This window comes from Epinephelus fuscoguttatus, linkage group LG23 (assembly GCF_011397635.1).
Source record: "Epinephelus fuscoguttatus linkage group LG23, E.fuscoguttatus.final_Chr_v1".
Lineage (NCBI taxonomy): Eukaryota > Metazoa > Chordata > Actinopteri > Perciformes > Serranidae > Epinephelus > Epinephelus fuscoguttatus.
In genome coordinates, this window is record NC_064774.1 from 21,661,821 (window position 1) to 21,676,690 (window position 14,870).

General features: G+C 40.8%; 1 protein-coding gene across 4 annotated transcripts in view; it reads right to left on the reverse strand.

Annotated features, from left to right (window-relative positions):
* Window positions 1-14,870, reverse strand: part of LOC125883407 (adhesion G protein-coupled receptor L3-like) — a 277,555-nt gene that overhangs the window by 72,798 nt on the left and 189,887 nt on the right. For 3 of the 4 annotated variants that reach the window (XM_049567670.1, XM_049567668.1, XM_049567672.1), the window contains exons 8-10: window positions 9,966-10,069; window positions 4,022-4,207; window positions 572-610 (exon numbers count right to left, since the gene is read on the reverse strand). In XM_049567670.1, coding sequence (XP_049423627.1) covers window positions 572-610; window positions 4,022-4,207; window positions 9,966-10,069 — 329 coding nt within the window. The remainder of the gene's footprint in view (window positions 1-571; window positions 611-4,021; window positions 4,208-9,965; window positions 10,070-14,870) is intronic. The other variant, XM_049567671.1, reaches the window with a different exon arrangement.

Genomic DNA, 14,870 nt, shown 5'->3' on the forward strand with positions numbered 1-14,870 from the left:
CTTCTTTTGGCTCTTAAGCATTTGCTGAGGAATGTAGGAGTGTGTTACATGCCTGAGAGCTTTATTTTTGACTGATGCTATCCACTTATGTGGGTTATTTCACTGGAAAGCAGTGCTGATATGATGGTTTAAGGGTGTTTTTTTTTTTTTTTTTTAAATGACTGAGATGCTGGAGAAATCCACAATGGATAAATGGGCATTTGGAAATAGAGAAATTCTCAGCCTCATGCTCAGGCCGAATGTATTAGAGGAGGAAGGAGGATCCACGACATACACATGCAGGGGACATTGATGACATTTGACTCATAAATGTAGGTTTGAGGTTATCTTGGATGCAACGTAAATGATACTTATGAAATTTGACCCTTTGGTTCAGCATTGGCAGAAATACAGCATGTGGTGTACACACACAATTTTTACATACATATATGTACGTATCGTGTTTGTCATTTCTTAGCCAGTAGCATTCCACTTCAAAAGGTCAAACTTCAAAGTACATGGTAAAAATGACAGCACAGATGCCACAATGGGAATGGAGAGGAGGTACAGGGGGAAAATTCAGTCCAAATACCTGCACATAAAACCGGCAAGAGCGCTCTCTTTTCTGCAGCTGCAATCCAAAGAAAACGCAAGAGTTAGCAGAAGGTCAACAACTTAAACAATTCCACTTGAACACATTTTCCTCTGCTTGAAGTACAGAGTTGTAGTTAGTAGTGAGAAAAGATATACTCTTGCAACAATCCCTTTCGTACAAATAGTGTGCAAAGTAGTATAGTGCATATACATTAATTATGCACTATCATAGAAAAACAGCCAAGATTCTTGTGATAATTAGCACTAAAATGAGACATACAAGGCATGTGGGAATACGCCTATGACACTCTTAAATGTGATTTCAAGGTTAATATTTTATTTAATTTTTATTTTTCGCTTGAGGAATTCATGTGAGAACTCAGGAGAGCTGTTTATCTTTTGAACCAGTGCCACCATTGAAAGGAGAGTTGGTGCCGACAACAATTTCGCATACCTGAAAAATGACAGGAAGCTCAGGCTCAAAGAAACACTGTTAGCACTGCATGGAGAGTGAATAATTTTAATTGAGTTCTGATACAAGCAAGGTAGCCAACAGAGCTACTGTGTGGCTTAACAGCTAGGTTCTGGTACCATGCGAAATCCCATGCAGATTAGCTCCAAAGAGTACCATTTCCCCATAAAGGAGCCTCTTGCTCTACATCACAGCCCACTCTTCTGGAAACGCTCCCGTCCGTACCGTTAGCCAGCTACCCTTTGATCATGAAAACGACACTGATCTCACCGTTTGCCAACTCAATCCTTTCATTGTCTGCTGGCAGAGAGCATTGTGCTTCGCTATCAAAAAAAAAAATCTTTAATTCGCTTAGCTCTTTGCAGATTGTGTCAAAATGATTGAACTCGGGAGGTAAACATCAGCCAGTGCCAGAGCAGAGAGGAAGAGCTCTGTGAACTCCGGAGTTTCCTTGGGGAGAGCTCTCACTGGCAAAGGAAGATGAACACAAGGGAAAGATGTAGGGCCATCTTTTCTCCATAGATGCACCATACTGCAAGAATAGAGTGCGTATCAGAGGATGGAGATTTATAAATCATAAGAAGCCCCTGACCTCTTGAATACATTATCGTGGCTTTAAAAGCTTCTTTTCTTTTCTCTCAAACCAACTGCTTCTTTTCTATATCTTTACAAGAGAAACTAAAGACTCTTAACGGCAATCTTGACCACAGCAGTAGCCTCTATCTTGAATGTAGCATTTTATGGGAAACTTGTTTTTTCAAGAGCTATTATAAACTCTAGTCGCTCCTCAATGTGAATTTACTCATCACATTCCCTTCTGAGGCCTTTTGGCCATCTTTACTGCCTCCCCTCTCCATTGGAGAAAACTGGCAGTAAAATCTCAATGGGGACATCTGTGTCTGTTGCGGCAATGAAATAAAAACCGCCCTGGAAAAAAAAAAAAAAAAACTATCCAAGAACAGGTGTTCATGTTCCCCTACAAGTGAAGCCGCTCCAGCAAATTAACGAGTGACATTTTGAATTTCACTGATGTTTGCTTTTCTGTTGGCTGCTCAGCAGACAGAAAGTATTATTTTAGCTCGCTTTGCCTGAGTGCCCCTTACTGTGCTCTGCTGCGAATTGGGGAGTAAATGCATTAGCTTCAGGTTCAGCAAAAAAAAAAAGAAAAAAAAAGAAAAAGAAAACCCTGTACGCCCGCAGCTGAAAACTGAAAACTTATCCTGTCCCATTAGTCAAAAATCAAGTGGTACAAGTGTAGTGCTTCTGACGAACATGACATATGGATAACATCTTTTAAACTACATCAAAGTTAAATCAATAGCATAATACATGATACTGGAGGAAGAGATATGCCTGAGCTTCCAACTGAAATTGAAGGTGTGTTTTAGTATGCGCTGGACCGTGGGAAAATCGTGGATATCATTTTATCTGACAGCGCTAGGCCAAATAGCAGATCATTAAAAGAATACCCACCGTTCAGGTTTGACTGGACTGAAGTTTGGTGATAGGTAGGCCTCCATTTTTGGAAATTTAGAAGGGTTTAGGAGTCAGAATGAAAATACTGACTGACATTGGCAATATGGAGTCAAATGGTTCACCTAAAATTCCTTCATTTTGCTCCTTTAGAACAGTATGAACAAGCAGGCGAAAAGATCACCATTCTGTGTTTATAGCACCTGTTCTTATTCCCAGGTTGTCAAAAACCACTGCTTTTTCAGGGCCCTCAGCGTGTAATAATGACGTCAAAGGCACACTTTAGCGTCTTTATGAGACACACTGGGCTTTGAATTTACTTTAATATATGCCCATCAAAGGCAATACTTGATGCTGAGAGCAGCTGACTTAGGCCTTGTTTACATGGATACCAATACAAATAAAAACAGATTTTTATTTATCCCGGGTTTACATGATCAGTTGTGAAAACGATATCCCTGTTTACACAAAAACGCAAAAACTGCAGCTTTTTGCTGCAATTAGCATAGCAGGCCAGCAGGTGGCGATACGCCATACATGTATGCCAAACACCATAGACGAAAGTTCTGCGCATACACAGTCATTTGTTTTCCTCTTGGCACCAGTGATAAAAACAATGATAAACTACATTTTAACCTTATGTAGCATAGTTAGCTGCTATGCACTTACTAATATTGGGCACAGCAGACGTCTTTGTGCGCCGATGTAGCGGTGATGTTGATGCAGCAATGCTAAGTCCATTTGTAAGCTCGTAAGTTGTCCTAAAAGTGCTAATAAAACATAAACAACCCGGAATATATCCACCATTGTTGTTGTGGTTCCCGGGCGCCTAATGGGCATGCGCGAACTGCAACGTCATCGTTTTCCAAAATCTCCGTCTATCCCGTTTACACGTCTCCATAGAAACGGATATTTTTAAAAACTTTCACTTTGGAAGCCGTTTTTGAAAATATCTGTTTTCGTCAAGAAAAACGCCGGTTACATGTAAATGATAAGTGCGAACGCAAAGATAAATACCCATTTTTAGAAATATACGGTACCGTATAAACAAGCTATTAGTATAAAGAATGGGAAAGTCCGCACAGAGCGGGAGGGAGGGGACATGGATGGGTAAAATAAAACCTTTATTCAAGAGATAACAATTCATGTCCCATGTGAAACTAAAAGTTAATGTTGTTTTAACAAAACATTACACACTGATGTCACTCATATGGCGTATTTATGTAACATTACATAACAAATGTACTTATTTAAACCCAACACATGATCTTTCTTCTCATCCTCATCCTCATCCAACTACGTTATACTGTGTTTCCCGTGTGTGTCTCATAGACATGCTAAAAGGTTCCCTGTGAGTTCCCATGAGACTCTGAGGGGCGTGATTAAATATGAGTATTTCACAACCTGGGAATGAGAACTGGTTGGTTTATCCAGCCTGTTAGTCAGGATATTATTTTCAGAGAAGTGAGTAATGAGCAGTGAGGATATTTCTTCTGTCTCTACCTTGTTGAGGCTCCGTGCTGCGCTATCTTTGCCACCTGGCGTGAGGTTCCTCAGCTGCACGTCGAGGAGATCCACCAGCTGAACCATGGCCTTCACTGTGTAGGTGATGTCCCCTGCCTGGAGATTACGCTTAGTTTGTTCTGCCAACTCCCTGGCAATGACTGCAGCCGTCTCTCCAGCTTTTAGCTGTTAAATAAAGAACAGAAATACAAAATAATAACAGAGTGAAATTACTTACAAAAACATCATTCAAATTGTGACTGAAACATTTAAATATCTGAACTGGCTGAGATTTAGTCCTCTACAGCTGAACAAACACCCAAACAACCCTAATACCCTCATTATATGCAGTCTAAATGCTGGAAAACATGACAAATTATAATATACAAATGTGTAGCCCCTTAAAATGAATGCCGCTTAGCCTATACATTCTCCCCAACCGTGCTATATTGCACACAATTAATGTGGCGAGACAGTACTCAGCTGAGTGCACACTGGGGCCAATATTGTATCCGGAAGCAATTATGAAATCAACTATTGAGGGGATTTCCCCAGATAGCCTTACACCTTTATGAAACTAATGGGGAGCACTGCAGCTCGGGGCAGGCAGCGTATATGTTGTACACAGAGGACAGATCCTCTTGGATACTCTTTTTTTCTTATGTTTGAAAGCTTATGTGGTTTTTGTGTCTCGGGATTTGTTGGAAAATAAACATACCAATAATAATTTGTGAGTATTTCCCTTTTGTTGTTGTAAGGCTTAAAATAAGGTCTGCTTTATATTGTTTTAAGACCTTTTCCCATTTTCTTCTTTACTCCTCCATCTTATTTTCCTTCCCAGACACTTAGTTGATACACAGAAACATTACCACGCTCTTTTCTATCCCATTACTATTTCACTTGCACTCCAGAAACAATTCACCTGCATGTATAATGGCATTCCTCAAAACAAAAGCATCAAACAGAACCTCTCCACCACACAGCCATTGTCCAATCACAGCTGAGCAACCACAGAGGAAGGCATGACAGGAGCTCTGCATGGGGCTCTAATAAGATCAATATTTAGCATTAAACGAGGCTAAAAGGTGGTGTATTTTTCCAAAACCAAAAACCAGAGGAGGAAAACATGTAATAGATGAAAGAGTGTGTTTATCCACTTTAACTTAAACTGTAATCATTAGCATGCTGGGCGACTACCTCCAGTAGTGAGCGAGCAATATGTCCAAGGTTAAGGAGCACATGATTAGCTCACTCCTTTAGTCTGTGGTTGTATAGGTTGTGTAAAAAGGCACAAAACGAAAATGGGCTGCAAATCCATTGTGTAGTATTTTCTTACTGTGACGGGGCTATCATAAGAAGCTCTGTCCTGCTCCTTTTTTGGATTTGGGGAAATTTATGCTCCAGCAACCTCATTCAGAGTGAAGAGACATAACTTTACATTTGCCAAACACATCCATTAGTCATATGTTTTATATAGATTTGGGGGGCTGCCCATTGTTTCGACGGCTCATAAGTCTAAGGCTCCAATAGTCCCCAAAAACGCCCTATCGGACCAAAACCCCATTGGTCCAACAACCAAAGGCACTCTCCTCAACAGAAGCACATGGTTAATTATTACGCAGAATAAGTCATCGAACTTGCCAAATATGGTAACTCTGACTCTGATTGGCAAGTACCTGTTACCTTGGTTGGTTGGGTTGATTAGGTCTAGGTATAAGGAGTGAGATTGTATAGGGTCACAATAAGACTATTGGGGTAAGGGCAGAGTAGGGCCTATGCCAAAGTACAGGGGTTCCCAAATTCAACGTCATACTCGTTTGGCCATGTCATTGAGCTAGTTTGCAGCAGGAAACGGCACTTCAAAATAAAACCTCCGGCTGCAAGTTCACTTTACCTCAAAATAAAGTGTGTTTCTTACAAACTTGACACGTTTGCAAGTCACTTGCGGTCCATTCAGAGTGAACCTGTGACCCACTTTTTGACTGCGACCCACCAGTTGGTAAGCACTGCCATAGTAGGAAGGTCTGATGACATCATTCTGCATATATCTTAGCCATGTGCTTCTGCTTAGGACAGTGTGTGGGGTATTTTCAAAGACACGGCCCTTTGTTTTTGGAATGGCCTTTCCGTCCAATGGGACATTTATTGGACAACTGCTTCTGAACCATGAGGTCTCAGAAAAATAGTGCAGCACCTACAATAGCAGGGAAGTTTCTTTCACAGGATAAATTTTCTAATATCTAACTGGTGAGCTATGGAGGCATCTGTTTATTGGCTAATGAGGCTCACCACAAATCCTGAAAAGTCTGCTCACAAACTTTGCTCTTTGCACAGCTATTTATTCCGGTTTTTAAAAATTAAGAGTGTGCGTCTCTACCCAGTAATGTGAAGAGCGGCCCCTTGATGTTAACCATTACCTACCTTTAATTTTGGAGTCTCTATTCGCCAGACATGTAAATAAATGGGCCTTATCCAAGAACTAAATTAATTCTTTTCAGTGCAGTGCCATTTTTTCTTCCAAATTATCCGAAATGTTTATTTGGAAATAGAAGACTTCAATTGGAAAAGAACAGACATGAAAGTCATTTAAAAATCAACCAATAACACTGATGTGACTCAGATCGAACGTTTTTACATGTTGCACCTGTATCTACAGTGAATCTACAACTGTAACACAAATGTTATGTGATAATTGTTCTAGATATTGAACAGTAAATGACTTGAATGTGCAGTCAGCTTGACTAAATGCAGAACACCCTGCTGATGTTGTCTTTCAAGGGTCAGTTACCTTCAAGCTTTTTACTAATAGATGAGGTGCAGTGAGATGAGCCTCAAAACCGCAGTGACACACACTAAAACAGGCCCGTACTGATTTACTGTGCCATCACCTGCTATCATCGCCTGTGAGTTTATTAGTCAAGCCAATTATGCTGCTTAAATTGGTCTTCACAGAGGTGTATGCAGGGGAACGCGTCTTTGGAAGATGTTTTCCTCTTTTCCCTCCCTGCTCTTGTCTCTTAATGAGGGGAGCTGGGGATGCAAGGTAAATAGCCCTGTTTCTCTCTCTCTCTTTGTTTTTTTTCTGTTCATCTGATGCCATTTCCTTCTGTTTTTATTCTCCACATCTTCCCTTCTCATTTTGTCGCCTGAACCATCTGGTAATGAGCAGTGCCACATACAGGACAATGGCCCTAGATATAAAATAACGAAGTGCCAGATGGGCATTCGAGATCTCTGACATGTTGATCTTCATTAAAGTCTCCTTGTCTCCACAGCGACAGGCACACTGCTAAAGTGTGATTTGCTTTAAAAAAAAAAAAAAAACTTTTTCGTTAAAAACTCACGCACTACTTGATCGTCACTTCTTTCTGTTGATTTTACCAAGCAATATTCCACATCAGTTACTGTTGAATCCACACAACAACGTAGCAGAACAGCCTCTGTAGCAAGTTCAGAGACACATAGCTCTAGTTAATTTCTCCAAACAGCAGCCTGTAGTGGAGCTTTATTGCACCGCTCAAATGGTGCTGTGCTGCACAGAAATGCACCTGATAATTTCTCTGCCTTCTATTTTGTTCCCCAACAGCCATTCTCCATCCATATCTGCAAACTGCCGTTTGTTTAATGGGCCGAGCTTTGTGCCGTTGAGTAGATCATAAGTGTTATAACATGCACGCCTCAGGGCCCTATGAGTTTAAGGGAGAACATTTTCAACATTGCCTGCAATTCATAACCTGGAACCCTGATCCTCACTTGCCGTAACCTTCTCCTCTTTTGATTTGATTCTATTACAGATTTAAACATAGGAAGCTTTATGTGGGCTTTTGCATAATAACTTGCCCTTAGAGGAGGAGATACAAATCGTTTGTGCTTGAGAAGTATGGAATGCAAATATCTGCTGTATTGGAGGGACAGAAAGTGGTCTGGATTACCCGCAGCAGTCCATTAGACTGTGGTGCTGTGCGACTGGTTTTCACTGTGCCCCCATCCAACCACCCACGCCAAACACACACATACACACAAGGATAACCCTTCTATTAAGTGAACCCTATGGCTAATCCAAGACATTAATTGACTAGTTAAGAAGAGACATAGAACAAAAGAGAAAACCCCTGTGAGTACAAGTGATACACACACCCTTGATTTGCCTTGTGAGCTGTGGCAAATGTTATTTAGAACAAGCCAAAAAGCCGAAGTTCTGTTAAAAACCTCTCTTGAACATATTGACACATCAATATGACATTTAAACTCAGCGCCAAATCCTTCAAGCTATCTTTAGGCATTGTTCTATGGTTGTTTTTTGAGGAGAAATGTGTGATGATTCTTGACAAAAAGCACTTGCCAAACAAATATACTGCGAGGTTAGACCATAGATTTTATATAAAACAAAGCGTCTCCACTTCCTCACAATATATATAAATGAAGCCAAAATATCCCAAAAAGATCCAGACTCTGCACAGTAGCAATCTGAGTTCCCAACCATAAACCTGCCCAACCCAACTGCGACCAGCACCACTGATTACATAATAGATAAAGACCAGAAACAAATTTGTTTCTGGTCTTTATCTATTATGTAATCTTTAGTTATTATGTAGTCACTTAATAAAAGAATTCTTCTACCGGGAGCTGCAGTGTTGCGAGTCTTCTATCTGCCTGTACTGCAATCAGCCACCAGGGGGCGATCAAAGTGTTTTGGCTTCACTTTCAGGAAGCTGTCATGCCGTCCATCTTTATAGACAGTCATTGCTCAAAACTAATAGGAGGCAGCATTTTATCTGCAAGCTACTCACGAACATCAGAGCAAGAATACGCCAAATTCAATCAAACTGCTGAAACTCTGACAGTTGGTCTAAATAACACTGCTATCTTATAATCTTTATAGGTGGCAGTTTTAGTAGGACCATAGTAACAACAAAAAATAGTCACATCAAGACATTATATGGACAGCATTTTGAATGTTCTTCAGTATAGTGTGTTGCCATTAGTTGCTCTGTCTGTGCTTCTTGTGTCTCTTGGTGTACTGTGGATTTTGGGTTTGAGACTTCCGAATAAATAGCTCTGGACATATTTTTGCTTTGACCATGCCTGGGCTGAGACAACAATTTTAAGATTACGGACTTGAACAAGCGACAAATGGTAAACCTGCAAGCTATCTTAGCCTAGCTAGCTTAGCTTAGCTGTATACCAGCCTGAAATGGCTGACCTAACCACATCAGTAGCATGGAATACGGACCTTGAATTGTCTGATTGTTGGATTATCAATTATGAAAGACAAAGTTGAGGACATAAAAAATCACTAAACAACAACAACTTACACTGGACTTGACCTATCTTCCTCTCACGTTGGACTGAGGGCAGACTGGACGCTACAGATACTCCCTATCACCTCTTGAGGTAAGTGGTACTACAAGACAGGACAGTCCTGGGCTAGCTGGTTAGCATGCTCATTTCAGTAGTTATCTTCACAGCACAGTACATTGATGTATTTGACTTCATGTCAAAACTATTACTTCCTCGCGCCTTGTTAATGTTAGTTCATTTTTTAGTTAATTAATCCATATTCTGTAACCACTTATCCCTGTTAGGGGTTGCGGGGGGGCTGGAGCCTATCCCAGCTGACACTGGGGGAGAAGTGGATCAAGAGGCGGGCCCTGGACAAGTTGCCATACTATCGCTGGGCTGACACATAGAGACAGAAAAAACCATTCACGCTCACATTCACACCTATGGGAAATTTAGAGTCACCAATTAACCTAGCTTGCATGTCTTTGGACTGTGGGAGGAAGCCGGAGTACCCGGAGAAAACCCACACTGACACAGGGAGAACATGCAACCACTGCTAACCACTGCACCATCATGTCGCCATTTTTTATGTATGAAACTAAAAGTCTGTCCGTATCTTAAATTTGCACCTTTAAGGGGCACACTCTCTGCAGCTTGTTACCTTCTGGCTGATGAGATTGACCCAAGGGGAGGTGCAGTTGCTAAAGTCAGGTCCCTGGGGGTCCCAGTATCCCTCTGGACCAACACACATGTATGATGCCACGCCTAGAGAGAGAGAGGAGACAGTGGCTTAGTGAGAACAATGACATCAAATTCATTAGATCAAGAGGCACAACCATGACAGCAAAATAAACAGCAGCTACAGTGACACGTGTTTTGTAACTCATCTGTCTATGTGTACGTGTGTGTGTGTGTGTTTCTGAGCGATCTCTTGGGAGACAATCAAGCAAACCCACATTTTCTCATTTTTCTTGCTTCCTTTTCCCATTATCGAGTGATGGTCTGCACAATGCTTTGTCTTGTCAACTAATGCCCAATTCTTCCTGATGTCAAGCACTTTTCTTATTTGCAAAAACTTGTCCAAATAAAACTGCAACGTCCCAAAGAAACACAATTCTTAAGTGATTAAATTAATGGATGTAGCAAAATGTAATTGGATGGTTTTATCTTATACTGACTGAAATGAAGTTGCTTCACTTGAGACCAGCCGAGCTCGCCCAGACGGCGTCTGCATTTAATCATTAAAAGTCAGACAGTGTCTGCATGTGTGACAGTTCAACTCCTGCATGAGAAAAATACACCAAAATAGGTGCCAATTAAATCTGCCATAGCTGAATTCATCACGAAAGGTCAATTAAGCTGGTTTGTGAAAACTGTCTCCGCTGACAGATATGTGGTGTGGGGTGTGACTGTCTGACAACGTTCCATCTGGGCTTCAGTACAAATATACCTCCAAATATTAGGTAAAATTAAACAGTGTGACCATCATCTGTTGAGGCTCTCTGACCCTTCTATACCTACTTCCAGTCTTTTTTTATAAGTTAAATATGCCAGGGCTGGGCGATATGGAGATAATCAAATATCAGGATATTTTTGACCAAATATCTTGATAGTGATCATAAGGTGGACTATTGGTGCTTACACAATGGCATGACACACAATGATCTGTAATGTTGATGTAATGACTAAGTGGGTGAAGACAAAAAAAAAAAAGAAAACCCACAACAGTATGGTAAGTTCAGAAAATTAGATCACTTCACTCTAAGTCAGCCTTTAAAACCAGGACAAAACACCAAGTACTATATTACTTCGTCTTGCATCACCGTATCAATACAACATTGATACATTGCCCAGACATGCTCAATCAAGGGATATGCAGTAAAAATTGGCAGTTTTTGTGGGCATCTGTGACTAATTCCGCCAGGTATAAGCCTGGAGGAGATCATGGGTTTGGTTGTGTGCATATCTGTCTATTCACAGCTAATCTAGCAAACTACTAAACCAAGCAGCCTAATATTTTGTGTCCACATATATGACTTTACAAGTCAAGGACCTCTCATAGTTGAGATTATTCACAATTGTTAAAAAATCTGTTTTACTGACTGTTTAATAATGTTATTGACTCCTCACTCCTCTTAGCCAACCAGTAGGGTTCACAAGTCCTCAACAAAATCACGTAGCATAGAGCAAAAGGCGTTTCTGGAAAGGGCCCAGGCTAAAAACAAGAAACCTTATCATCTGTTGCAGGCCTTATTTTAGTCTTCCTCAAGGCTCAAGAACTGACATCCATAACAAAGTTTGGTCTCATTTTGAACCAGAGAATCTGCAGATTAATTCCATACCCGATGTTGTAATCCACTAGAGTTAGGCATGATACAAGACGAAAAAACAAAACAAAAACCCCCTGAATGTTTTGTATTTTTGCTGCCATCTTAACTGCAAGGGAGCCAGAAATTACTATTCCATCATGCATAGCTGCACTCTGTGTATTGTCTAAAGAAGCCGTGATCAGCCCTGACAGCTGACTAGCAGAGATCTGGACTCCACTGAGAGCACTTCTTTAGTTTTGCAATGAATTTATTGGATACGATGTATTCAAGAACAAACATTTTCTTGTTCTTCCACATACCTTTGATAACTTGCATCTATATTTTCCCGAGCTGACATCAGCAGGGCTACATGCTGACATTAAATTGCCCTTGCTTGTACTTAAAGGGAGGGTGTGTTGGAGGGTGAGACGGCCAGCATTAGCAGATATAAATTTTGATTGACATATAATTTCCTTCTCCAGTCCACCTTGGACAGCCTTGTGTTTGATGGGTTTATAAGATAAGGGACTCTGTATTTCCTCCTATATAGAGAGGCAGAAGAAGGAGCATGAAAGAGGTAAGTAGTGAGAGAGGGAGTCGGAGGGGTGTTGGGGGAGACAGAATGACAGCGAGCGAAGTGAGGTAGATGGAAGGGGAGCTCGAGGAACTTTCAAAGAGTGGCAGAGGAAGCTCACACAGTCGTGTTCTGCTTGGCAGTGTCGTCTGAAGAGCAATGGCTTTGAAGAATGCGCCGAGAGGAGGTGGGGTATGTGCTCCTCTTATCTTGCCATATGACGGCTGTTAGTGAGGTCTCGACGGGTGCCAGTGTTGCCCATTAATGAAGCCTGTATGTATGTGTGTGTGTGTCTCAGTCTGTGTGCTGATTGATGAAATGAACAGACTTTTTTAGGCTTCGAGCCAGATTTGCGGCTATGATGTCACTCCCCAATCTAGGGTGACTGGCTCTATAAAAAAAAGTCACGAAAGGGAAGTTTCAGAAAATTCTTTGACAAAGGCACATTTTGCAATTTTAACATATCTGATTTGCATTACCTCTTCTTTGGGGTTGAATTATGTATAACTACCACTGAGTTGCTTTATTTATGGAATAATACTGTCTGACAGCAGAAACCTACAATATCAAGGTTTCTAGGTTACCTATCGGTTAAGTTTAAATTTTTATTCTTCCCGAACAATTCATCTCCCAACCTTATAACATCAGAATGTTTACTTTATAAAGTATTTGCGCTCAGTGGTCAGGTCATTAGAATATGAACCACTGCTTAATCAGCACTTATTTACTCTTACTTTCTGAGGTAAAGCTTGTATATCCAAAGCAGCCAACACTGATTTTATCTTAATGCACACTTGACTTGATTCTCTTAGTATTGATACAAAGACAGAACTGGAACAACATATGCAGAAACAAATGGTCTGATGTCTGATAAACAAAACTCAACAGCCCTTTCAAAGTGCCTAACACAAATGTGTTTAGCCACTAATTAATTACACCGATTGTATCCTGAGAGACAGGAAATAAATATGGGTGTGCTGTGTACTAGTCACTAGTTTCCATACAGATGCGAGGCTAAGCTATCTTTAGCTTTGCATCAGTGAGTCAGGAATAAAGACGGAGGGAGGGAGGACAGGAAGCGAGACGACAAGAGCTGCAGGGGGAGTGTAAACATAAACAAAACACACACCAGCGACCAACATCAAGGCGAAGATCCTGACAGTAGACTGTCTCCTAACGAGAGTATTGACGTCCTCACAGGGTGGAGGCAAAAAAGACAGAACATATATATTTCACGAGCAGAGTTTTTCATTGTGGAACAGAGGAATGTTTGAGGTTTCGGAAGATTAATCAGGTTAACTGAATGTGACTGTTTGAAGTGCTGTGTCATGTCATACATCATTATACTCTACTGATGCTTCATGTACTGTAGAGAGGTAGACCTACCAACAAGTCGCACATATACAGAAATCAGTGGTAGACAAATGAACAGAGTATATGATTGTAGGTATGCAGTGAGAAGTCCATGGACAAAGTAAAAGGTAAATTCTGCTTTATTACAACTAGCTACCACCAACTTAGGTTTATAGTTTTGGCCAAAGTAATTGCTGAGATCTGGGTGACAGTGAACAGGTCCAGTGGGGAAGAGAACATCGGCAGTCAGATGATCAGTTTCAAACAAGCCAACAGATTATATTAGGCACATTTTGCATCCACCGACATATGGTGTTTGTCATAAATGTGAATGCTGTACTGTTGTAGTCAATAAGAAACTGACTGGCGAAAACTCTCAATGTGCCAGCAGATCTACATTCCAGCCCTCAGTAATGGTAATTAGCTTTGGGCAGTGACTGAAACACTGAGATCCTAGATAAAAGTGGCTAAAATGAGTTTTCCTAATCAGGCAACAAGGCCCACACTTAAATATTCCAATGCATAGATCCAGAGAAAACTGGAGAGCTAAAGCACATAATCCATCCACTCAAAAAATGCCTTGAGATCTCCCAAGTAGAGGTGGAAGGTGTAGCTTGGGAATGTCCAGGCTACCTTATTTAAGCCTGCTGCCTTCATGACTTGGATCCACATTAGTTGCTACAAATGGATTAAAGGATCACCCTTATCTTATCTTCTAAATTAGAAGGGCACTTGGAGAGCACAGCACTTCACCAAGGCCAATAGTCCAGTCTTCTATGACATACAAATGTGTACACGCAACAGATACGTCTGGATATATTTCCAAGACTATTAGAATTCTGTTAAACGAGTGCTTTCTGTATGAAGTTAGGACCACTACGTGTCCAGGCTACCCATGAAAATTACTGGTACCTATGAATGTGGATCATGATATGGAGTGATCTTATTTCTACAATTAGCTGTTTTGTTACTACTGAATTTTACTACAATGTGATGGATTTAAAGACATATACCATTTATTCTATCAAGGCCAAGTGCCCTATCTCGACAAATGTGAAAAATAACTGTGTATTCGACCGGTGGTTTGGAGCTACTCCAAAATGTGATCGGTTCTTCCTTTGCCCATGGTACAATCTTTCACCAAGTTTCCTAAAAATCAGTCAGCGGGTTTTTTTTTTTTTTTTTTTGTAATCTTGCTGACAAAGATACACAAAAGGCAAAACATGACTTCCTTGGCTGAGGTAATAACCTGATGGTTTGTTTAAAACTTGATGATGCTCTGACTGCTCATGTTCCTCGTCTCATCAACTTGAGTAATGTCTGTGTTCCC